Source organism: Heliangelus exortis, chromosome 2 (assembly GCF_036169615.1).
Source record: "Heliangelus exortis chromosome 2, bHelExo1.hap1, whole genome shotgun sequence".
Lineage (NCBI taxonomy): Eukaryota > Metazoa > Chordata > Aves > Apodiformes > Trochilidae > Heliangelus > Heliangelus exortis.
The window spans coordinates 101,362,248-101,388,901 of record NC_092423.1 but is presented as its reverse complement, the minus strand read 5'-3'; the positions used below and the strand labels follow the sequence as shown (position 1 = coordinate 101,388,901).

General features: G+C 40.5%; 1 protein-coding gene across 21 annotated transcripts in view; it reads right to left on the bottom strand.

The window, feature by feature from the left end:
- Positions 1-265: 265 nt before the first annotated feature.
- The window catches only part of EPB41L3 (erythrocyte membrane protein band 4.1 like 3), a 146,172-nt gene continuing 119,783 nt past the window's right edge, over positions 266-26,654 (bottom strand). For 3 of the 21 annotated variants that reach the window (XM_071737213.1, XM_071737207.1, XM_071737208.1), the window contains exons 12-25: positions 25,868-26,088; positions 21,753-22,319; positions 17,481-17,534; positions 14,983-15,018; positions 14,749-14,814; positions 14,074-14,265; positions 10,876-10,950; positions 8,285-8,407; positions 7,372-7,764; positions 6,186-6,317; positions 5,675-5,773; positions 4,517-4,597; positions 4,146-4,262; positions 266-2,880 (exon numbers count right to left, since the gene is read on the bottom strand). In XM_071737213.1, coding sequence (XP_071593314.1) covers positions 4,152-4,262; positions 4,517-4,597; positions 5,675-5,773; positions 6,186-6,317; positions 7,372-7,764; positions 8,285-8,407; positions 10,876-10,950; positions 14,074-14,265; positions 14,749-14,814; positions 14,983-15,018; positions 17,481-17,534; positions 21,753-22,319; positions 25,868-26,088 — 2,150 coding nt within the window. In that variant the 3' untranslated portion in view covers positions 266-2,880; positions 4,146-4,151. Of the gene's footprint in view, positions 2,881-4,145; positions 4,263-4,516; positions 4,598-5,674; positions 5,774-6,185; positions 6,318-7,371; positions 7,765-8,284; positions 8,408-8,932; positions 9,662-10,360; positions 10,463-10,875; positions 10,951-14,073; positions 14,266-14,748; positions 14,815-14,982; positions 15,019-17,480; positions 17,535-21,752; positions 22,320-25,867; positions 26,089-26,654 lie in introns of all 21 variants that reach the window. The other 18 variants (XM_071737222.1, XM_071737214.1, XM_071737223.1 and 15 more) reach the window with 16 other exon arrangements.

The window sequence follows — 26,654 nt, the reverse complement described above, 5'->3', positions numbered from 1 at the left end:
GCACTTGCTTTTTGTGACCATCTTTGCTTGGTATGCAAAGCCCTGCTTGGCCATCCTGGTCCCCTACCTCAATGGTGTGGAGCAGCCAGGTCTCGTGGGGCAGAAGCTGTGTCTCCAGTAGTGACAAGTGAGGCTGCCTCCTGTATGGTGTCTGTGTTGGTGATGGTGCTTGAAAGCAACACAATATTTGATGCTTTGTTTTCTAAGTTGTTTTATGTTGAAAAGCTGGACAAAGACCACCAACAAATGAGACGGAGACAAAAGATGGTTGGTAGAAACAGGCAGGTGTTCTTTATTTCATGTGGCACAGCATTAGGCAGACAACCCAAGAAACAGTTTCTAACAAAAACCAAAACTATCACTCCCAGGAACCATCTCCCACACAAGGGTCTACTGCCAACAGTGGCACCAAGATGCCCTTGCCTGTCCACTCGCATCTCCTCAAAGCTTGCATACACTTAGGCCGTATCTTAGCTGTGAGTGTCCTTTCCAAGACAACTACCTCCCCAAGATACAGTATCTTTAGACAGTGTACATACTGCATGGTATCACCAAAATACAATCTCCTCAAGCCATGCTAAAATACAACGCTAACTCCGGAGAGAAGGCTGTGCAATTGCCTTGCATCTCTCTGAGGTAATACAATGCTGTTTCTTAGATGACAACATGAGGGGCACCTGAGGGAAGATCAATATGGCTTCAGAGTCTATTTTTAAACTCCTGATGCAGTAGTGAGAACCTGGCATGTCATCTGCTGAGACACAGGGTGAGAACCTCCTCCTCCTCCACCCCCGGCTGCTGCTGACAGCCCCGGAGAGCTGAGCCTACCCTTACCAAGAGGGCTGAGAACACATCAATGAACTGCTAAATATCTGAAAGACCAGGAGGAGGACAGGGCAAGCAAAGATCACAATGTAATCTTTAGGTTGGTCATTAGGTGAGAGGTAAGCAATGATGGGGGGAGTGGGAGTTACATAGTTAGCACTCTGGATTAAAGGCATGAAAAATGGCTGGTGGAAGGACGATGTTTTAGAAACTAAGGGCAAAGCTTAAAAAGCCTCAGGATATTACTTTAAATTATTACCTAGAGGTTATTCTCTCAATATATACTATTTTTCTTTCTAAATTAAGAAAATAAACATTTATTAACAAGTCACTGGGTCAAATCTTGCTCTCCACTGAAGCCAAATCCATTGACTTCAATGTGAGGGACCCCCGTGTAAACAACGATGGGCAGATTTGGCCCTGTATGTCCTGAAAAGTCTGTGTGTAGCCATTTTCTGTCAATCTCGCATGGAAGTTCAGATTGGAGGGTGAATTAATTGCTTTGAATTTCTCTTCAGTTACCAGGGTAGCATGAACAAGATGTGGCATAGGAGCAAGGAAAAGGAACAGGTAAGTAAGTACTGTTTTAAAGAGAGAATCTATCCATGATTCAGAGCAAAAGTATAAAAAGAGAGAGGATCTGGATCAGATGCTACTGGCCTTTACTTTCTAAGCAACTACAGAATCCCTAATTTAGCCTAGCTCAGAGAGTACACAACCAGAGAAAACAGAAGGAACCAAATTCTCCTTTTCCTTTGCTAACATCATTTGCCCAAGGCTGGACACTGTCATCCCTTTGGATGCTGCTAACTCCAACTGTCTGCACAGTGCAGTGTCAGCCCCTGAAGACAAAATGTGTCGACAGTGCAGATGAGTAAAACCTGTGGTGTCTTACAAACAGAACTTAACGTTTTGAATATCAAAAAAACACTGGGTGCTTTTAGACACAGAACAATACAATTTTGGATGCATTTACCACTTTTATTTCACTATGCAGAAACATACATTCACCATGTGCTGTGATGCAGCTGACAGTGTAATGGATGCTATCCCTTCAGTGGGTATTATAGCTGGACGCTAACGAGTTTTCAGTGGACGTTCTGTACAGGTTAAGGCTTGACTCTGAACTAGATAGTAAATGCTGACCAGATTCTCAAACAGATTTTTTTTTTTTTTTTTCCATTTTCGTTTCCTCAGAGAACAAAAGGGAAATCAATAGAAAACCATCACGGTTATTTCAGATTAATAATTTTCTAATGCTGCAAACTAAGTAAAATACAGATTTTTTTTTTCTTTTTTTCCTCCAAAATAACTACATGTAATTTACAAGGTTAGGATCTGTGAAGGGTGACTGGAAGCTGACTCCAAACAATGCTGACAAAAATCATTAAAGTTAATATACTAAAATCATTACTACCTCATAAGGTATTCAGTCAGGTATACAAAGCACACTTTGTAAGCATTTAAATATTTTGATAAGAGTAAAGATTCATCATCGTTTATCGGGCAGTAATAAAACCAGATGAAACAAATATAAGATTCAAGTTGTTTACTGAATAAACTGTGTTATTGGCACATCTAATGTGTGGTAAAACATTATACACAGTACCTATACAGCTTCTAGCACTTTGGGGGTAATCTTCATTTACAATATCCGTAAACAAAAGACTTGCCACCTAACAAATTTTAATTTGTTTAGACTTTCAGAAACTGTGAAAGGCATGAACTGTTTATGTGTTACATGAGATCATTGTTTATATTGTTTATGAACGTGCAGGTATAGCTGAAAATTTAGACATTTTAAGAAAATTAAAAATGCTGCTTTTCTGTAATTTTATCGTTGCTTCATGCAATATTTAACTGCTGCTGATTCAAATTGCTTTCTATGGGAAGGTATCTCTGCCAGTTTCTTTATTAACAGTCAAGATCAATTCTTCTTTACTGAAATTTTCCATAGACAGATACAATTCAGTCAGGTTGGAACTGAGACTCTGTATAGGCTCTCGTATTCCTACTGGTGTGCATGTCTGGATTCATTTGCAATCCAGGTTACTCCTGCAGGAAAGAGAACCAAGTTAATTATCTGAAGCAACCACTCTCTTGCAAAGGAGATCCTGTCAATTTGTTTGTGTAACAAAAGAGCTATTTGAAAATGGCACCATCCCAGCATAAGCAACTTGGCCCAAATCCAAAGTCCACTGACACCAATAGAAAGAATTAGTGACATCAATAGACTTTTAAGCAAGCCACATTACGCTGCCTCTGAAACACTTAGCAGAATACCACAAGAATCACAGCTACTCACTCCTCAGTGACTGGTTCCATCTTCCAAATAAATAACAGACACTGAAATTCAGTTTTCTTTAGGGCCTCTACATCCAAAAGCAGGAGAGCAAAACAGCTTCAAAAGATGCTGTGCATCAGTCTCTTACTCACACTGACAGTTAAATATATATTGTTTTAAGAATAAAATGCTGCTATCAATTTAAACCAATCAGACAAGCAGCTTTTTTTTTTTTTTCCCCCACTTCTGCATACAGCATTCAAAGCAATTTGTGCAATGGTACTGGCATTAACAGCGTTTGAATAGCAGGTTAGTATGCATGCCATGTTTTTGCACACAGAATAAATACAGTAATATTAAGATGTCTGTTTAGCCAGCCACACTTGAAGAGCATGCCTTTACTGAAAAAAAAAAGTTGACACAAGAAAAGCTGCATTATCATCTCATCCTGATAAACAATGCTGCTTTAAAACATACAATGTTCTTTCAAATACCAGAAAGCCAAGACATCCAAATACTGACACACTAATTCACTGGGTTTAAAAGAAAAATCAAAAGCAAGTTGGACAATATCTTTGCAAGTCAGGAATTTAAGCTTCACTTGTAATGTATCTGCACAGGACATTTGAAAAGCAGCTGTATTTTTTTTCCCTTGGCATTTTTTTAAAGAAAATGCGTAACTTTAAGAACAAATTATTTTTGTTCTTAAATGACAGAAAAGCAGACAACAGCTTCATTTTTTGACTTGAGAATTAGAAAATTAGACTATATCACAGCATGGACAATGAGGACTTTCCAGAGAGCCAACAAAAGCAAATGAGTAGTTTCTCTTTCTCCAGCTGGCACCATTAAACGAAGATAGATACTTAGAGCTGAACGTCATTTACATTCAAATATCAGAACTGATAACCAGAAAAACTGCAACTTGCAAATGCCAGTGAGAGAAAGCAGAGTTAGAGGTGAATTATGGTAGGAAAACAACCTTTGCAACATGCCAGCCCAGTAAATGCCTAGGAAAATCATCTAGTCCTCTTACCTGTGGTCAATCCTCCCCATCTTCTGGTGTGATTTCTGTCTCTTTATGTACCACTACTTTGGTCACTGACATGTCAGGGTGCTGCTCTTTGGCTTCTTTAATTGCCTGAGCCAGCGCCTATCCCAAGGAAACCACAAAAGGGCAAAAACAAAAAGGAGGTGGAACATGCATGATCAATAGCAAGGTGGAGAGATCCATGAGATATTACACAATTTACAAATGAGGAAAATGATTAAAATATGAAATATACCATCACTGATTTAATTACTAATCCAGTGTAATTTAAGGCATGCCAGTATGAATAGTATCCTTTAAAGCAATGTTTAGAAATGTTCTCTTTGGGATAGCCTTTAGCACCTTATAGTTTTTACCTGATCATGGTCAATATCTGCATCTCCTGTGATGACTATTCGTTTTTCAATTCTTGTCTCTGAGATGCCTCCTTTCACAGTCTAGATGGGAGGGACAGACACATGTCAGTAACTTAGTGCTCCTACTCATCCAGCAAATGATCAGTACATTGATCATCCAAATGAATCTGGACAAATGATCAGTCCAGATGTGCCTGGACTGAACAATCTCAAACAGCATGCACAGACGACACAATCCTGAAGACAGCCTGCTCTGAATGGACCAGGATTACAGAGGTCCCTCCAACACAATTTTATGATTCTAATGAATCTGCACATGTGTCAGGAGGGATGTTTCTATATCAAAACTGGCAGGCATTTATGGTAAATTTATCCCATGAAGAAAGAATGATGCATATTAAGACCTAGCTACATCCAACTGCAGAAGGATATACAATGTGGTATGGCCTTTGTACAGCTCATCTCCTGAAGGGTGAATTTTACTGCAGAAAGGTGACATTGAGTACTGGCAGAACTGTAATGACACTAGAAGGCCTTCTGCCTAAAGAGGAACCTTTATTTAGATTCTATCTTGGAAATTCAAAGACCCAACATCATTTGTCTGTGCAGCTATAAACTTTCCATCTTGCTGTGGGCAGCTTCCTTAGGGTAACACCCAGTGATGCAACCTGAAATGACTGAATGTTCTGCTGTGAATACCTGATACAGATTTACTGTGTGCCTTCAACACTGCGCAGGGATAACAGCTCAGGACTCACAGCCAGCAGAGTCATGTCAGTGAAGCCTCCCATGCAGGCAAATTGTTCTGTTCTGGCTACCATATGATGCCAATGTGGCTACACTGCTTCCAGTTCCAGGTAGTACTTGCAGCTAACTCAAGTGTCTCTGCACAGCAATGTTTTCTGCTTGCACAGACATACCATAAGGTTTTATGACTCTCAGGTCTCTGGTCAAGTCCTTGGATGATGCATTAATGAAGCCAGTATAGCCAAAGAGAGGTGGAGAAGACAGGTACCCAAAATAGACAGGAATTTGTCCAGAGAATATGAGAATGCATCCACTTTTTAAAATAAACAATAGAATTCCAGTTAAGAAAACATACACCCTTGTGAAAAACAAAAAACAAACCAAACCCCTCCCTATTTTCTGAGGACTCACTTTGGTGATATGTGTAGTGGTTGTAGTGCTGGTGGTTTCAGACGTGATCGTTTGCGCGCTCATCAATACACCCGGTTCTGAGTCAGCACCGCAATCCGCCTGGGGAACCAAAAGAGAAAACAGGTCACCAAAAACATGCTCCTTAGCACAGACAGGCAAGAACCCAGCTGGCTGAACTTCCCTCTTCCTACAGTTTTCAGTGAGTATCTAATAGTAGGGAAATAATGGCTAAGAGTATGATCATGTGTCAGAATTTCTCTCTGGAGACTCCCCTTGACTTCTGGAAGGACGGGTGAGAAGCTGGGGCTTTGAAATCTGTAATCTCATCAGTGTTCTCAAACAGCCCTATATGTGGACATCAGTGTCACCCTCAGGTAAGCTCTATTTAACTCCTTTCGTACTTGAACACCTTAGAAAAGTTTGCACTGAGGCATACTCTTAACGACGGGTGAAGAAGCATGGGTTCCTTACAGCCATGAAATTAGACCTTGGATGTTGCAGTATTTCTTACCTGAGAAGACTCATATGTAATGGTTTTTGTTTCTGTGTGGACTACTGGCACTTCTTTTGTTGAAATTTCAAGGTTTTCCCCACCAGTAGAAACACTACTGAAACTGATAGTCTCAGTCTTCACAACTGGCGACTGTGAAGAAAAAAGAGAGGAATTGTAACATTTAGCATAGCTTATGGATTTCTGAGAATGTCTTTTGCTGGGCAAAAGTTTTGGGAACAACTGAAAAGCGCTCTGAATTTAAAAGAAAAAACAACCAGCCAAAAATTTCTCTTAGTTATAGTGTTTCATACATGAACGCAAAGCTGGCAACACGTAGCAACATCCTGGATTTAATAAAAGCAAACTTCAGAAAAGATTTAAACATTACAAGCGAAAATGGGCATAAACTGAAACACAGTTTATTGATTCCCTTAGAACTTCAGGTGACACTTCTTCACTGTGAGGATGACTGAGCAGTGGGTACAGGTCACCCAGGGAGGTTGTGGTGTCCCCATGATTGGAGATATTCAAGATACCTGGACATGATCCTGGACAACTGGCTCTGGATGGCCATGCTTGAGCAGAAAGGTTGGAGCAGACCTCTAGAAGTCCCTTCCAACCTTAGCCATTCTGTGATCCTGTAATTCTGTATTTTCTTAAAATGGCAAGAGAACAACTCCTTTTCAAGCTTAATTTTCCTTTCAGCTCTCAGAAAAAAAAGAGCCAGAGCAAGTGTTTTTTAACCACTCAGCAAAACAATTTTTGATATTATCCTAATGGGTCTCAGGGAAGGAACCTGGGTTGCTTAAAACACAGTACAGTCATTTGCAACTGTACCAAGCATGGGAAACCGATATATTTTCTGTCTTTGAGGACACCTGAACGTTGCCAATCTTGATGGACTTTCTCAAAGAGAACGCCAGCTGAATTCTAGTTATCTGCAGCATGGAATGCCACCAAATCCAGTATTTTTCTGTAGCATGAAAAGCACTTTTAGGTAAAACATGCACGGCATTATGCTTGCAAACCAGCAACAAGCCTTGCAGGTGCCACACAAGGAGGAAATAAGAGGAGAAACAAACTCCCTGCTGCAAAAATGCAATCATACCAGCTTTGTACTTTCCATGACAGGAATTAATTTAGTCCACGCTATGGCCTACATTCACAATTCCGCACGAGCAGGACTGACTTGATAACGAGTTACCTCAAAATGAGGTTTTCTTTCCAAAGACTCGGAAAGGTGGACTGTTGTACTGCGCTCCTCCGCTTGCTCACACGAAGAAGCGGCAGCGGTTCCTTCCTGTTTGGTCAGGGCTTTCCCAGCCTCCTGTCTTTTTTCCTCCTTCGCCCCCTCTGTCCCAGCAGAGCCCTCCTTCCCTCTCACGCCAGCAGCCACCACTGATGCTGCCTCAGCCTGGGCATCCAGCGCAAGTCCGGCAGCTTTAGCAGGATCCCCGCTCACATGCACACTCATCCCGTGTCTCTCCTCGATAACTACAGTCTCCTGTACAACCTTCTGCACTGTGTCCTGATGAGGCTGAACCGCTTGCTTCGTTTCACTGGAAGTTATCTCCTGAGACGTCGTCGTGTCTATTCTCTGCAGGGGAAAAATACAAAGCCTCAGCATCTGAAGAGGACCACACTACTTGCAGCAGCTCCTCAGCTTAATGGACTGCACAAATGAAAACAAACAAACGAACAAACAAAAAAAAAAAAAACGGGTATTACATTTTGCCGATTTATTTCTCTCACACTGCATGGACTGTTTTTCTCAGGACATTGTCAAAATAGTAGAAATGAAAACAAAGCAAGAATCACAATTTCTAAAAGCGAAGAGAAACACCACCATGTTTTTCCCACTGATATTTCTGCGTGAGTTTTATAAAGGCAAAATACAGCACCCATCACGATGCGCAAAATAAAGTTAAAGGAGAGAGAACACACGTTTTTTCATTTTTCTTTTTGGTAAAGTTGCTCTTGTGGTTTACTGTAACAAAGGCAAAGGCACACGAATACATGCATTAGTTATACAGGTTCCAAGTGATGCATAAAAGCAGGAAACAAAAGAAAAGACAAAGTAATCAGTGTGCAATTGGTGGAGGGAATCAAAAGGCCACCTGAGCCCAGCTATGTGAAGTAGAAGTAACCCCTCCTATGAACTCGGTTGGTTTCCTGGCGGACTCTATTAAAGTGAAGATATCTGAACCATCCAAGGTTTTTTCACCAGTGGACTGTTTCGTCTAAATAGACAAAGAAATGTAGAGTCATAAAGAGAAGAAAGGCAGACCCACATGCACAGATATATTAATTGCCAAAACCAGAGGCAGAGATGAAGGAAAGGGAGAGAAGGTTGCAGGGGCACACAGAGGTCAGAAACAGGAAAAGAATGGGAAAATAAATCGGAGCAAATTCATAATGGCTGTAGTAAGCAATAGTTGTGAAGCACAGTTGTTAGCGCTGGCATTTTGCTGGTACACGCAAACGTTTTAATTCCTTTTAATAACAAGCCACAGCAGCAATATTACATTTCAGTAACATGGAAGTTTAAATAAACCAGAAGGGTTGAAAATCTTATATATAATGTCTGCTTCGGACTGTGGGACAGATTCGAAGTATGAGGGGAAAAAAAATAAGCTGGGTTGGCTGCTGTCAACACAAAGCCAGGCAGCAAGAGAACCAAAAGGTAGGGTGGTGTGAGGGGATTGCCTAAAAGAAGTCATGCTTTAATCTTTAAACCGTGGCACGAAGTCAAAGCCACTTGTTACCACTACTTTTGACGCAGACGACTCAGTAACATAGTGAGCAGTAGCAATGGTAAATGGCTGTTCTCTGGAATATCTCCACTCAGACAGGGTCTTATCTCTCCGAGCAAATGCCCCTGCTTTTACAGCTTCACTGCCAGGGTGTTTTTCTGCTTTGCCAAGCTGCAAGCTTCCCAGTGTACCATGTAACTGCAAATCCTCGTCCATCTTTAGTGTCTTTTTCAAACTCTCCTCTTCAGGACTTTGCAACTGAGATTCTGCTTCCTTTATGGGTGTCAGGGAGTCGGACAGCTTTCTTTTTGTGCTCTGCACGTCGGATCCCCACCTGGCTTTCTCATCAGTGACAGGCTCAAGGATTTCATACTCAGCCACTACCGGAATGATTTTCACAGATTCTTGCATTTCCCTTCTCATTTTTTGCAAAGCTTCTACTGAAGGCTGTACTGTTTTCTCACCCTCTTTAGCTTTACTTGTCATGGTAACAACTTTCCCAGATACGGTATCATAGGACTTTCCTAGGGTGAACATTTTCTGCTTATTCTCCTCTTTGGATTGTATTTCATTTTCCAAGTCCTCAAAGCTCTGCATTAGAAGGGTACTGGATTTTAATATCTCAGGTGGAATGGCAGTTTTACTGCTCACAGTCACTACTTTGTATGCCAGATTTTTTTTCGATTCACCATCAACTACCTCAGAGGGTATTTTTTCTATAATAACCCAATCCTCTGTGCCCTATATTTGAGATATAAAAACTAAATTAGAAAAGCTGAGGGTTTATCTCTACTTAAGGAGCACTAAAGTATGAAGACTTTTAAGAAATCAATGCTCTCTTTTCAAAGCACATAGTAACTTTTATCATTGTACCTCTTAGAAAAGTCATCAAACAAACAAACAAACATGTATGATTCCTGTGTAGATTCCCTCTCCTTAGACACTCACATAATGTGGACAGAAAAAATTACTTTTGCCACACTGTTTCTGTAGTAATTTGAAGCAGGGGAGCATTTTAACGTATCACCTAAAATGATAATCGGATCACCCTAGCTTTAAAAATCATATATATCAATGGCTCATAATGCTAAAGCAGAAAAAATTTACAAAACTGGGGCAAGTAAGCCCCTTTAACTGTCCCAGATATGGAACATGTAGCTGTGGCCTGAAGCTACATGTTCAGCATGTAGCTGAATTTCCTTGTTTTCATTAGAATAACACCAGCCTCCTTCAGCACTGTTTACCCTGCATTGTACATTAAATGCCACACTACTATAGATACTGAACATCACACAGCATCTTTTTTCCTCTTTAGGCAAACATGCTTTGTGATTTGCTTTGGCTATGCAATCAGCATCCTGTTATTTGACCTTAAGACCACAACTTCTGTATTTGACTAAGCAAACGTGCTAGTTTAAAATCAAATGAATTAAAAACAACCTCTAGGGATGATGGCATAGTTTTCTGGATAATGATTTGATGAGAAGTAACCAAAGTGCCAGCAGATTCTCCTTCCTGCAGCTTCTTCTCTATCACACTTCGCTAATAGAAAAACCAATAAGAATATAAAGTTCACCATCACTCAGCATCATCTGAATTTACTTGACAGTACACAAAGGAAAGTAATACTAATGACAGAAGTGCCCCATTCATCACAACGTTCTCAGTGAGGCTAATGCTGGAAATGCATGCACAACCACAAACATCCATATGTATCACCGTGCAAGTAGATTGCTAACTAGCAGAGAACTTGGTCTCTATTAGGAAGCCAAAAATTCTGGAGGGTATTCATTCCTCAGAATTTGGCCCCCAGATTACATCTGCCTCTGGAACTTATGAAATAAATAATTTAAAAAAAAATAATAAAGTGACTTGGAAAGGAAAAAATATAATAAAATAAGAAATCATTGTCAGCCTATCAGACAGCATTTCAATAGAGAATTGTTTGTTTTTACCTGCAATTCAGGGAATGTAGTACCTCCCTTCTGCAAAAATATGAGTTTTTCTGATTTTTCTCTTTCTTCTTTGGTCTAATGTCAGGGGAATAAATGGTTTTAGTAAATGGAGGGTATATAGTCCACTATACTTAACATCATATTTCTCCACTCTACAAATTATTAATTGCATGGTAAATTAGGAAACGGAATTCAACAGAATAATTTCACAGCAAAGAAGTTTCCAATAAGAAGCTAATTCAGTATCTCCAAGTGATGAATGCAAAGCAGACACAAGCATACTGATTGTGTAACAGAAAAAACAGTAAACTGAATAATGCTGGGAGCGGATGCACTGCATTCATCTCATCTTCCACTATTCATTTAACTCTGCCTGGTGCCAACTTCCACAGCTTCCACCAACAGCCTAGATCAGGTCCCTCCACCTTCATCCTTGGTTTAGCTCTTTCCTGAACTCGCAGCCTTCTCTGTTGAGGCAAACGGTGTGCTCTGCAAAGTTTTTAGCTCTCCGTACCTCCTTACAGGTACAAGAGGTCTGAGAGTCTTGTTCCCATGCAGGAAACTAACCATTCCTGTATTACCCTCTACAATGTACCACCAAAATCCTCCTCACACCTTTATCCCCTCTGCAACTTCCCAGTGCCGTAAGAATGAAAAGAGCATCTCTGCAACTTGGCCAACTGGGACAGTTTTAAATGTTGGCAAGACTCTGTTTCCTAAGGTATGGTTCTAAACACATACACCCCACATACTGACAAACAAAGGTACACGTTTAAAGAGACAAAACTTCTAGAAACTTCAGGGAAATGGCTTATTTCCCTGAAATGTAATGAGATGCATAACTTCTTTATTTCTAAAGTGCTTGTTTAATCAAACCCAGGTCAGAGTAAACATGGTCAAGGAGATTGTTAATAAGATGTTTTTCATGTTCTGCAGCTATCTGTTCATAATTATGGCAGATATTTAAAACTATATCGCATAACTAAAGAAAACCAAAGTATTTCTCCTGTTATTGGAAGAAAACAACTGATGACTTGCCATGCTTCAAGTCAAATGGACCCAACGCACACAGATGGCAAATGTTCAAAGCATACATTTTGAAAGGGTGTATTTTCCCTTCTGTTTTTGTTTTATTGTGTTAAAGAGCACAGGTAACAGCACTAAATAAATTTTTAAGTGGATATACTGTTGAACGTGTAACTTCTTTGACTAGAAGAAGCTACTACACAGTGCAGCTCTACATGTTGTCTCTGCTAACTAACTCCACATTTCTTAGTAGACATCAAGGCATTAATTTTGGCCTTTGCACGGCTCCATTTTTTCTTGAAAAATTCCTCTCTCAGCATGATACATGAACTGAAACCGCCCTACTTAGTAGGACCAAAAAGGATGGTCAGATGTTACCCACAGCAGGGGCCCCTGAGTACCAGAAGTCAACTCAGAGCTATACTCTAATAGTTGAGATCTATAAATCTACTCATTTTCCTACAGAAATGCCTTAATGTGGGCAAGATTCTGTGGGACAGCTCTAGTTTACTTAGATCCATATACAATTTAGGAACTGGACATTGCTTTTGAGCACAAAGAGTAAGAGAAGAGGTATCAGATATGGATTACTCCTGCCCTTTTGCCTTCGAAACGAATGGTTAAATTAGGGTATGTTTGCTCAGCCTACATAACTGTGTAAACCTTTGCTACTGCTTGTGTGTTTAAATTAAAAATTGTTATTAAATTTCCAAATTAATGAAGACATGAAGTGAACTGGGTGGGTTCAACAGTTTCTTACTACTTTAGTAAGATAAATACATCTTGTTTTCATACTTACAAATTTACTTTTAAGACAGAAAACCTGTATTCTCAACTGCAACTAAACAAACATGTTCGTATGGTCTACTATGATTCCTGAAAAAGGCAGAAGGAGCAATATTAAGACTCCTCAGCATTCTCCAAAAGGTAAGCTTTGGGCACCTAGTCTGCTTTTTAGGCATTTTAATACAAACTGATAGCCACTGTAATGTGTGTCTGATGTCTGTATCAGCCACTGGTTAGGTGCGTATAATGTGGGAGAAGAGGAGCTGGGACCTTTTTCTTGGCAACGTCCCTTTTCCTAAGAGAAGAGATGCCTCCAGAGATTCCCTTTCCCAGAGAGCTGCAGGTCTGCAACACCAACCTCTAAGGTGAGAAAGCTGAAGACTCTGAGTTATACTTTCCAGTCAATTTTTTTCAGAGTTCCTCATATTATATCAGAGCTGTGGTGTCAGAAGCAAATTTTACAACCATTTATTGGTTTTCAATGCTAAAACCAAGTGGAAGTCATAAAGATTATTCCTATGAGACAGAAACAAGATATCCATCTGCAATGCAACAAAAGAACTTAATCTTTGTGCAGATCACACTAGCATATTTCTTTTTGCTTCACTGGATTTAAACCAAGACTCTCTGGTTTTTTTTTTAATAACTGCATTTTACAGCAACATGAATGTCACATCATTGCCTCTAGATCTTATTATCTGCCTTCAAACTAAAGGCAGCTGTTTAATTGGCAAGTATCTTGCAGACACTTCAAGACTGCATGGTGAGCAAGAGGTTTTTCACCCATGCACACTGTGTGAAAATGCAAATGCTTAGCAACCTGCATTGGGTCTTCAAAAAAATGGTATCCAGCAGTCTGCAGCAACTCCTAGTTCTCTTATGGGACTAGAAAAAGCAGGTCTAATCATCATCATTATTCTTCCCCCACCTTAAAGCGCTGAGGGATTTCTGGCTTTTGCTCTGTATTTTCTTGTCAAGCTTGGTACCCCTATCCATCCCGCCACAACTGCTGCTCCCAACCAGTCACCATTATTTATATTTTCTCTCCATCACCTTCATGGTTTCTTTCACGCATGGCTGGATTTCCTCAAGCTCACTGAACTTGTAAGGAAGCCTGAGTTTTGCATTCTTAGAGAGACCCAGTTCTGCCATGTGGCTTGCAGTGAATTTCATATTCTAACTACAAATATATATATACACACACACACACATATATAAAGTATCTGCTCGTCTTTGTGTGTTTGCTGCTAAAGCTGAACCCTGACAAAAAGGGAGCACCTGGAAGTGGGGAACTTCTTCTAACCATGGCCTCTACACCCACTGAGAGCTATAATAAGTAAAACCACAAAGACAAGCAGGTAAGGCAGCCTTTCAGCTCACGCTGACCTCTTCAGGCACTAGTGGTTCAATCATAGGAGCTTCCTCCTGCCTTGCTGCAAGCCGAACGGGAGATGTGGAAAGCCTCTTCTCCCACTCATTAGACACTGCCGTTTCTGTGGAGGTTTCCAAGAAGGTGCGTTTCAGCTCGCTTATATTGGTCTGATGTTTCATCAGATCTTCCTGGGTTTTGTCTAGGTCCTGGACAGTTTTAAAAGAACAGAGCAGTTTGTAATACATCCTAATCCAACCAAATTTGAGAGCCAAAACACACAACTCGGTTAGTAAAGAGGGAAGAAACATCTCAGGGAGCCAGGGAGCACAGCACTAACACAACACTCTGTGAAAATGTGGCATTTTGAGAGAGAACAGCATAGCATATCTCGTACAAGTGATTATAAAAATACTCTTGAAGAGCTTATCCGTATCGCTGTAATTTACACCTGATAAAGAGGCTTCAAACAAACATACATATGCGCGTGGGTGCACACACACATACACGCACGCATATATATATTTATAGTACAAGTTAGAGAAGTCATCGTAATCTGAGAAAAAAAAAAAATCTCTTGGATTTATTAGCAGGTGGGAATACACAATTCATGCATCATAGTGCAGGTTCACAGTTTACCACTAAAACTAACACACATGTACGTACATGCACTGGTATATACCAATACCAACCTCTAACATAAGATTACTATGTTTGACATACACATTTTCACCCTGTATTCGCTTAATCAGACTATTCTGAAAGAAGTGAAAAAGAAAGGGAAAAAGTAAGGGACACAGTATTGAAAGGATACAAAATGCTGTTTCTACACATTTCTTCACAGAGAACCAACAATAACATGCTGAGAGAGGTGAATACCTCCAACATTGATACTTGAGCAACATCTGGACCTTTCGTTTCTGTACCTGTGCCTTTAGATCTCCGTCCTCTTCTTGATCCGACTGCCAGCATGAGAAAGATTGGAAAACAACACCTTACCCACTTGTACATCTAAAAGCTTTAGAAAAACTGGCGAGGAACATGCTAGGTTAAGGCCACACTTTCTCTGTGCTAAGAGTCTAAGGAGCAGAAGCAGGCACACTGGCTGACTTTGCATGGTTCTCCTAAGTGCAAGACTCCTCATTTCAAACTTGTTAATTGTGAACAAAGGAGCATTAAACATTTTCCTTTGATAAATACCATTGCTGTGCTTTTTCAGAGCTTCCTATTTAGGGAGCAACTTGCTGGACCTTCTCACTGAGACTGTGGCTGGTTTAGGACAGAACAGTCATAGCAAACTGTTTGGAAGTCCATAATGTCAGAGTTTAAACATATGACATCTCATATGTTAAACAGGGGCCACAGGCAAAGCTCTGCATAAACTCACCATGGCTAATAGACCCATTACATGTTCTACAGAATGAAGCACATTTTATTTGCTTCAAATGCCATCTCCCTAGCCCCAGACATTTCTATCTTTATACAATTTCATTTCATATTTAGTTTGTGTATATACTTTCAAGATCTATTTGCAGCGGTGGTCTTCTGGAATGGCACAGACATCACATTCACTTCAGCTCACATTTTCAAAAGCAATGGAATATGGACTGCCTGGGCAGCCCTGTTCCTGAGGGCTGCATTTTCAGCTGACAAGGATATCCTGCTATTTGAAAATCAGGTCACCATAACAAAATTCAGGTTTTTTTTACTTGAGTATTCTCCTCTAAAATAAAATGGCAGCTGGAGAGACTTTTTTTTTTTTTTTTTTTTTAATTAATAAACTGATCATTTTAAATGTCACAGGCTTAGGATTACATTTTACTTTCTGCACATCTCAAGGCCTGAAGCCATACAGGGCAAGAGGCACTTCAAAGCATTTGGTACTCATGACTCATCTCAACAGACTTTATGTTGTTGCTCCATTTTGATTCTTTTAATGCTCCTGCCACTGTTCTATTGTTAATTTTTCATAGAGTCCAAATTAGTCAAATGACCCATGGGAAAAATCCTTATCTGTTGATTACTTTATAACTCAGTTCAAGTCTATTCTATTTACAGCCGAAGCCGAATTGCCCTGACACGTCATACAGAGAATTCTTCCTTGATGATAATTTTAAGAGTCTGAAATATTAATGGGATCCTTCTGAAAACCTACAGTTGTGTTTGTCATAAGACTCTGTCTTCTACCAGATGTCAGACCAAATTCAGCTCATGTTTGCAGCTGCAACCACATTAATTATGAAAGCATTATATGCGCTTCACTGGAGTCACATCGAGTTGAATTTGCCTGCACAGTCTGTATAGCATGTTGTAGATATGAGGCTTCTTAGTGCAGAGAAAACATAATGGAGCCTCCTCTGAAATCAATACCTGGGCTACCAGTGGCAATTCCTGAAGACATTTGATACTACGTTCTAGGAAAACCTTAGATGTTTATAATGGGTGGAAGGTACTCCTGGGGAGACCCTGACTGGACAGCAGGAAAATAATTTTCACTATGAAAACAGCTGGATATTGGAATAATCTCCCCAGGGAAGTGGTGGATTCCCCAACACTGGACATCTTGACAAGATGCTAGGCCACCTCATCTAAACTGTGTTACTATCTAGAAAGGCTGGACCACATGATCCTTGAGGTCCCTTTCAACCTGGCAGCCTTTTACCTGAAGGGACCTACAGGAAAGCCAGGGAGGGTCTTTTTACAAAGGCATGTAGTGATACAACAAGGAGTAGTGGTTTTAATCTGGAAGCAGGGAGATTCAGGTTTGGCTTTAGGAAGAAATTCTTCAGTGTGAGGATGGTGAGACACTGGAACAGGTTGCCCACAGAGGTTGTGGATGCCTCATCCCTGCAAGTATTCGCGGGAAGGTTGGATGGGGCTTTGAGCAATCTGGTTGAGTGGGAGGTGTCCCTGCATCTAGTTCCAGCCCTGGGGGATTGGAACCAGATGATCCGAAACGACCCTTCCAACCCAACCCATTCTATGATAATCTGGAAATACCTTTACTGAGAAAATTTGAAAACAGCTTTTTACTGTCTCCTTCCCCCCATCTCACACAGGCTGCAGATTACAAGAGCAAACAAACAATCAGAACAACCCTGAGGTCACAGCCCTGGGCAGCGTGACCATCCCAGCTGGGTGGCATTTGCACAGGTGACATTGTTACCACCCCGCTATCTGCACAGCCCAGAGACCTCGCAGTTTCTAAATCCAACACACTAGGAAGAGGAACCCATCAGGGAACACCAAATCCTCAACTCCCTGAGCAAAGCCCCTGCCCTGCTGGGAGAGCTCATGCAGACGCGTGCGGAGAAGGAACCCGAGCTGCGGCGGGAAACATGCAGTTCGGCGCTCAGGGTTTGGGAAGAGAGGAGGTGAAACTCCCTCTCCCTGGACTAAAATGGGTGCCAGCGACTGTACAAACCTCGGTGGCAGTGGTCTCACCATCAGCTGCAGTATCCGTCTGCTCACTGTCAGTCTATTTGGTTAGACATGTAACCGGGTCCCGAGAGGAAAGCAGGAATAAAGAATAAACCCAGCTCATCAGTACACGCGGCTCAGGAGGGGAACTGTGAAGTTCAGCATCCCCGAGAACTGCCTTAGCATTGCTTTTCAAACCACGCACAAGTCAAAGAAGCAAAATAAAAGTGCTATATTAGTAAACAGAACAGACTCAGAGGAAGACTCGAGGCGTACTGTACACAGTATCTGGGTCTACTGGTACAAATTTATAAGCCAAACAAAACATTACTGGAAAACTGTTATTTGAAGAGCAGATGTTTGGTTTTTTTCTTAAGAAAGCCAGGTGGCTTAAAAAAAAAAAAAAAAAAAAAATTGGGAAAAAAATAGCTAGTATTTTCTCAAACAAACTTTTCCTCCCATAATGTTTTTTTTTAAAAGAAAATTCACTAAATTTTTTTCAAACCAAGATGGATTAATGTGATATTTGACTTTTTCTCTTGAGGGGGAAAAGGTTTTTTTTTTCCTAAAAAAGGCTACTTTAACAGTCACCTGACTTTCAGCCCCTCATTTGTACAGAAGTTGTTCTTGTTTCCACATTTATGCACCATGAGGCTGTCTGCATTACCAAAGAGTTCAAATAATCACACCCATCTACCCTCTGTCTACAGAGTAACAGTAAGGTTCAGATTCCACTCAGTTCTAATGAAGAACAATTGATATTGTTAACAGTAGTAAAAAGAAAGAAAACTGTCATTAAAAGAACAACAAAAAAAACCCCCTTCTCATTCCATTTAAGGATACTGATGAAAGTAAGAGGAAAATAAAAGTAACTTCCCCCCCCCCCAAAATAACCCAACACTTACTAGGTACAAGTGATAAAAATGAAACAAAGCACAGCATTGCACAGACTGATCTATCCCTGCTTTGCTCAACACCATGAAGAGCATTTTAGTGGAGAATGTAAGTGTCAAGCTTTAATAAATAGAGTCGGGTGCAGGTTGCTACAGGCTGAGAAAAGAGTTCAAGTGACTATTTTTGACATTATGCAAGCTGATGGAAAACCAGTATGTAAAGAAAGTGTTCCCTACCACCCCAGACTGGCACATCCAAGTTGTTTTAACATCAGTGAAAGCTCTGGTTTTGATTACTGAGTTTCTGTAGTCCTTAGATAAACTAAAGTAATTCAAGCAGGTAATTTAATGCTAGGATAACATATCTTATCCTCAAAATCACATCACTATGAAACAAAGAGAGAAAATCTGGAGTACCACTCTTAACTTTGAATTTCCTATCTTTGGCTTTTTTTTACAACTCCAATGTTTCATAAAACTCCTTTTTTGATATTTTTTCACTTCCTTGTTTTCCATTATTCCTTCCTTTTATTAATCTGGATTGCTTGTATGATAGGCAGAAGAAAACGCAGGCATCTTGCACTATTCAGTAAGTGCATGAATGTAAGTTATATGCAATTTTTCAAGCAATAGCCACTTACTAGGCAGACTGCCTTTATTTTTAAATGAAACTGAAATGCCAAAATAGTCTACCTAGCTTGTTAAATTATTTCCACTAAAGTGTTAGAAAATTGTTTCTTTAACAGTGAAGGATGACGCATCTTTATAAGGTTGTAAGCAATTGTAAAGGTTGTAAGTTTTAAGACCATTCAATGATTCTATGATTATAAGCAATTGTAAAGGTAGGACAATACAAAAAAAAATCTATGTATTGTTCCTCCTATTAAAAAAAAAAAAAAAAAAAAGAGGAATTATGAATCTAGGCATTTAAAATTAATTAAAAGATGCGCATCAAGGCACTGGAACACTGGTCTTGAGTATAGGGTTCATTTAAGAACTGGAAGTCGAGAGCACTAGAGAGAAGTTGATAGAAATATTGGGTGAGGTACAAAACCAGAAGCTAATGAAGTCTAAAAGGTGAGATTCTGCCTCTGACTGCATGAATTGCCTCCAGATGCACTGCTCAAGGGAGAACAGAGCTTAATAAAGTATAAGACCAGTTCAGGATACAGGCTGTAGCCTTCTGCATCATTGTGTGCCATTTTGTGAACTGAGTGGGGGAAGCTTTCTATTTCTTTTACTGTAACAGCAAGGAAATCCTAAGCAAGGCATAGAATTTGCTTTGTTTTAACAAACATGTCTGCTAATAAGCCAATCGACAGCCACGGTGTCAAAGCCAGCGTTACTGAATTAACTAAAAAAAAAAGATTTGGGGGTGTCACAGAGCAAGGAGTGGCAAATTAAGGCTGAGCAAGGCAGGTCTCCTCTGGAATGGAGAGTAAGAAAGGTCGGGCTCAACTCCAAGATGGGCTGTGGTGCAGCTGCTGGTGGGGCTTGTGGGCAGGCAAAGGGTGGAGGTGGAAGGGAAGGCAGCTACCTCCCAAAATCCTGCAGCTTAACTTCCTCTAACTTGTGAGCATAACTGCTGTGATTTGTTTTGCCAATGTAATGCAGACATGCCCGACTTTAAAACATAGTCACTTTCATGCAATATTTTGGACAAGAAATACCCCCTGGATTAGGCACAAGTCTGTGTTGTCTGCCAGGAAGCACTGCCAGAGTAATCACCCTCATAAAAGAGCAACACTAAAAAGCCTATTTTATACAGTTTTATGCTCAATACTTCCTAACTTTACTAACAAAAAGAAGTGCTCATTTCTGAAAGAGGAACAGACTGAAGTATTACATAAACACTGCCTCATTATTGCCTCTGGAGCTGGCACTGTATTAATGCTGTTATTGCTATTAGATTAATCCAAGTGCAGAGCTAATGAAAATTGAGACCTAAATGCTATCTCAAAATGAGGACACGAAACGAGACAGCAACATTTTGGAGGCCTTTTATCAGAAATTGCACATTATTATTTAGTTGTTAGGCATCACGGAGCCAAAAGCTTCTAAAGACAATGTTTTTACAAGAGAAATTGATGCAACTTTTGGCTTTCCAAAAATGAACTGAAATCCTGCACCAAGTCTTACAAAACCAACACTGACAGATCACACGAGTGTTTAGATGTGCAAGCTTGTTTACTGGAGACAGCTACTGCAATGCCATCAACAAGTGACCAAGATGGCTTTTAACAAATGGCCAACTGCACTGCAATTATCTGATCTGGGATTTTTTTTTCCCTTACAAAGCAAAACTCTATTTTTGCATCTGGAGATGAAGGGGGGAAAAAATGAGGAAAAAATCATCCCATCATTTTATGTCAACAAAGAGTAACCAGGCACCAGGAAAAACTAAGAGGCCAGTCACTGTGTAACTTAAGCAAGCAGATTTCTTTAATTCTTCTGAATGTATTATCATATCCACAGTTTGCAGAATCACTGTGGACTCCTTCTACAGTTGGTTTAGCTGTCTCTGATAACCCTGGTGGCTCAAGGCATCAGTTTTGGCAGTGCTAATCTAACACTGCAAATGGCAAAGCAGCCCACATAGAATTGCTCCCCTGCCAGCTGCAGCACAGCCGTCCCAATCTGACCTCTCTCACTGATGCACTGAAGCATGGGAAAACTATTTAATCTGCAGCACTGATGGGATCAAGGCTGAAAAATCCAGATCCAAGTTTCGATGGGCCAGAAAGCCTTTCCTGGGCTTGGGCTACAGATGATGGATTTACAAAAAGCTAAGTCCACCTGAATTTCCAACACCGGGAAGTTGTCACAGGTGGGCATTTTAATAGGCTATTTATATAAATATAATGTCTATACATACACATATATGCATGCATATGTAATTACGAAGACAATTGTGCTTAATTCCCACTGTCTAGATAATTATTCTAAGCCTACTATAAAGTGGCAGGGGGGGAGGAAGGGTCTTGGAGGGTTTACATAAAATACTTCAGAGCTGACTGGGGGTAATTTGTTTGGGGCAAGTCACTTCGCATCAGCTGACACAGTTCAAACCAAAACACCTTCACACAGTGTTGTGCCTAAACCTGGGCCCCAGGCTGCTCTCCCAGCATGAGGAAAAAAAAAAAAAAAAAAAAAAAAAGAAAAAAAGAAATAACAAACAAAACAAAAACCAACCCACCCCCAATGAAAAAAAAAAGAAACCAAAAAAACCAACCAACAAAAAAACCAAACCCACCCCCTTCTAACATCAGCACAGACAGAAATGAGGCTCTGAAAGTAGGACCACTATTGCAGCAATCTAACACTGGTTAGGACTGAAGCACTGAACACAAAAAAAAGAGTGTGTTCGATGCCGAGGTACACACCTCTTCCTCTGAACTGTCACTCAGGTCATTGGCAAGTGAGGCACTCAAGGAGGCCGCCTTGGGCTCCAGGTAGCAGAGGCACATAGCCAGAGGAAAGGAGAGAGTGAGGGCGTATGGCACTGAGAAAGAGGCAGAGAGCAGAAAGAAAAAAATGAAGAGGAAGCAAGGCACCAGGGAGGGGGAGCGGATGGGAAGGTAGTGCTGCAGGCTGGCAGGCAGGAGGTTGGTTTCGGAGAGGTTAGGGAGCGACAGGTAGCCGTCGTCATCCAGGAGGGAAGGGAACGACTCTGGAAGTTGCAAGGAGAAGGAAAACAGCGTCCCGCCTCTGCCGGCTTTTTGCTTATAGCCAAAGGACACGTCCTGCTCGGCAGAGCAAACTCGCCCCTTTCTGTCAGGGTCCGGCTCCGGGTCGCAGCGCTTTGGGGCGCTCTCTTTGGGCGCCTCGCAGCTTAAAGGTTTTGCTCGAGCGCTCTCCTTGCATCTCCTGCGGAGCTTTGCTGAAGATGCATGGGGGCCGGGGTGCAGGGACGGCGAGGGGTGGCAGGAATCAGTGCCAAGCAAGGATGGCTGGTGACAGAGAAAGAGCAGCAAACAAGGCGCAAAAGCAAAAGGACAAAAAGAAAACTGTAATTAGTTAATTTTCTCCCGTGATGGTAAGTTTTATATATTAAATAGATATATAATTATAAACAGTATTTTAACACCACAGCTTTCCACTGAGTTAAACGGTGCATGTTCCCATGCCAGGTATTAGTGAATCAGGGTTACAGCTTACAAAAGGCAACTTCTTGACTGAGCATTTGTCTAGTCATCTGCAGCTCAGGATTTACATAAAAACCTTCACAGACATATGTGGAGTTTCAGGTGCTGCCAACTTCCACTTAATGTAAGATGGGTTTCAGATCCTAAGGAGTTTTCAAACACGAAGTACATGGAGAGCAACAAAAAAACATGAGGGAATGTATTTTAAATACCAGCACTGGTGGTGACAGCACTCCTGCAGTTAGGAGAAGTCCCAGTGGGGGCCAGATGCTTCCTATCTACGCCTTGGAAAACCTCAGTAGCAACAGTTACAACCCTAAGGATTTTAAAACCCTGAGTGCCCAAATTCCTCCATTCCAATATTAAAAAAGCCCAACATTACCTAGGTCCTAAAACTAAATAAAACCCATTCTGGTCTTGGGAGGGGGCATAAATCTATATGTCAGTTCTTCAGAATGGAAAAAAAAAATATATTAGCTCTCATCTTCAACCACATTGGTCTCCACTGGCTGTTACCACAGCCTTGCCCTCACTTTGGCCCACAGTGAGCTGGAGCTGGCAGTGCTGGGGGGCTGGCCCCCTCCCAGCGATGCACCCCACTGCCCTCCACTATGCTGCACCCCACAGCTTCAGCAGCACCTTGAATGAAGGGAGCAGATGGCCAGAGAGAGGCCCACGCCCTACACAGCCACCTCTCCTCTTAGTCAGAGTGACTTTCTACCCATAGCAAAGAGCTAAAAACATACCCAATGCTTTTGCTACAAATTTTACCATAATGCAAAGAATACCAGCTACCAACAATATCAATACCATTGATATGCCACTTGTAGAACATTCAACCAGTCTTTAAGGCCATTCAAGGACAAAAAAATGGAGGGAGGGAGGTGATTCAGCAGGAGGGGTGACCGTCACCTAACACGCTCCCTGCAGGCAGCCATGACTGCTCTTTAGAAGGACAACATAGCCATCATCACCAAAATATCCCAGTACAACAGACCTGCCACAGTGCTGATGGGGATGCTTTGGCCAAAGTCAATGAGATACATTTAGCTAAAGTGGCGTGCTGGCTCCACGACCAGACCTTAAGTGCTGCATCCACCACACACACACACCCAGGGATCATATAAAAGTCATTTTACTCCCAACTGCTACTCCCAGCTCCTCAGAGCAGAATACCTTCACAAAGCCAAAACAGCATTTATTTGCCTGTAAAAGCTGGTGCTAAATCTGAGGCCACAAAGATTTAGATATAGGTTGCAACCAATGCTAGCTACCAGCCCTAATGTTTGCTAGGTAAATTAATGGTAGGAATGGGATTTAAGCAAAATATTTATGCAGAAGAGCTCCCTCCTCTCCCCTTAATAATTTGCTGCTCCCTCTTCTCTAACCACAACAATAAAAAAATCAAGCTATCAGTTCAGGCTATCTGTATTCCCAAATTAAAGAACCAAAATGAAGCCTAACTTCAAACTGCTTACGAATGCCATCTTTATGGGCTGAATGTAGCAAGCTTGAGTCAAAATAGAATGCTGATGGACTCACGGGACTTAATGTGAGCTGAATACATAGAACTTCTCTTTATATTGTAAAGATAAAAAAGCCAAAGTAAATTTATTCTTTGCTAATACAGATTATTCACTTATTGGCATCTTTGCAGTGTTAATATTTAGAATAACTTCTGGTACTTCAATACATGAGGATAAAAGACAGGAAAAATGTCATAGTGAAGAATTTGAAAACCTACCTATAAAATTTACACACCCTTAAGAAGGAATTTGATTTTAATTTTGTCCTGTGTTTCTTGAGACCCTATTCCCCTTATAACGAATGATAAAAGCATTAGCAGGTCCTGTAGAAGCAGAACTGAGATCTCTATAGGACAGAACTGGAGCTCTCTTAGTAAGCTGTTTAAACAGAATCCACCTCTGGGGGTGGGGGGTAAAATAAAATTAATTTGTGAACGTTTAAGAACCACAAAATTTTTTTCCTAAAAACATCTTTGACTATTTCTAAACGTATTTAAGGAGCTTATGATCTTTGAAATGCAGCTGAACTCTCCATTGACTTAAATTAACAAACACTTGGAACAGAATTACTTTTCTATTGGATATTTTCTGCATGTTTGATTTTCATCAATTTCCCTGTGCAGAAACTAATGAAGTTTTAAGAGGACTCTGGCTGACTTTTACAGAGATGCTACAATGACATTCTACTCTTTCAAAAGAAAATCTTTTCTCCCGTGCAATTTTCAGTTCCTGCATTTGTTTCTGATCTTTGATACCAATTGCAGCTCTTTTTCAGGATTTTATCCATTAGCTTTGCAACTTACTGTGGCCTTAAATGGTAAGGCTATAAGTTCATGTTCTAATATTTGCATGCATGACAGTTTTGTTGGTATATACCAAGGTATACATACCCTCATAAATGAAGAGGGTAAATCTTATTTGTTCAGCAAGTGCATTCACAGTACACTTTTTGAATGGTAACCTAGACACAGTCTTTCATACTCTGTTTTTTAATCAAAGTAAAAGAAACAGAGGACGTTTTACACATGCTATTTTCTTATTCTACCTTATTTCTCCTCAGTTAAGCTCTGAATTCCAGTATCTTCTCTTTCACCCTGTTTTATTTGCCTTCTCTTATTAACTCAGTAGATACAATGCACAGCCATGTGTGTAGGTGTATGTGGTGGTGGTGCTGGGATTGGATATAGTGAGGGATGAATCAAATTTAACAACTGAACAGAGAATCATCAAGAAAAACAGTTTTCTTCATTGCAAAATTTCAAATGAGGGAAGCAAATGCTTTTGTAAGCCAGGAAAAAAGCTTATAACAATATATTAATACCCTAATTGAAATACATGCAAAGAAACAGAGCGTTATGAGAAGTAAATGAGAAAAGTACAATAGTTTAAAGCACTGAGCTACATACAAAGAATACAAAACTATTCTGTTGCCTTTTCAAAAAAAAACCAAAAAACAACCCAAAACCCCCACATAAGATGCCCATACTACAGTTAAAGTATGACTGAAGACCAACTCAGCAAAACGTGCCCTGCTAGGCAACTTCTGGCTATTTCCTAAGCACCTCTTGAATGCTATGTAAAAAACACTATGCTGACTGTTAAATGGATTTCAAAAAAGAGTCCAAAGCAGAAAATGACTTACACATCATCATATGAAACGCAGTAATAAAAATACTGATTCAAGACATGTATATACACATTCATACAACCTTGGGTATTTGAGCTTTGTTTCATGGCACCAGATAACTCCTCCCTCCCTAACAATTCTGGGTTTCTCCAAGTGCTCTCCAGGCTGGTCAGTTTAATACAAAGAGCTCCAAACTCTACCTTGGTGTCGTGGCGTACTGCTGAGATCGGGGTGACTTCCTCTGCTCTTTTCTTTTTGCCCTCCTCATCATCCTTCTCTTCTTCTGCCTTTTTCTCTGGAGTCACAGTGGTTATCAAGTTGGTCTGAGAGATGCCCTTTGTTGTGGCGTACTGGCCAGTACCAACCTCTGCAGCAGACACAGAATCCTTCATGTACATTTCATGGTTTTCATTCACTGATGCTAAAAGCAAATATTTAAAGAGGGAAAGTCTGAAATAGATTTTGCCAAGAAGCTGCAGAAAATTAAAAAGCTGGGTTAGTAAAACATTCGAGATATTACTGAAAACACAACTATGTTGTGTTTCAGGGAACCTGAAGCACGTGCATAACATTTAAATAAACTGCTTACTTGAAATAAAGCTTGCAGCTTTTATATGCATAAACATGTATTACAGATGTGTATACACACATTAATGTCACTAATGTGTGCATTACACCCTTGTTAAATGTTAGCAGGCCATTAAAATAGCTACTGTAGCAAAACATCAGAAAAAAAATCAATGCAGTGCAACTGTTATCAGGCAGGAAACATACGGAGGACCAGCTATGACATCAGCCATGGGGGTGGGAAGAGATTTTTGTTGGAAATCTGGCACAACAAAACAACGCAGATCAAGTGCACAGTAAGTAACGTGCTGCATTACAGGAAATTACAATATTGATATAACACAGGCATAAAATCTCAGAATCAAGAAATGGAATCTTTGTATTATCACAATGTAAGTCTGCCAGTTAAGTGAGCTTATT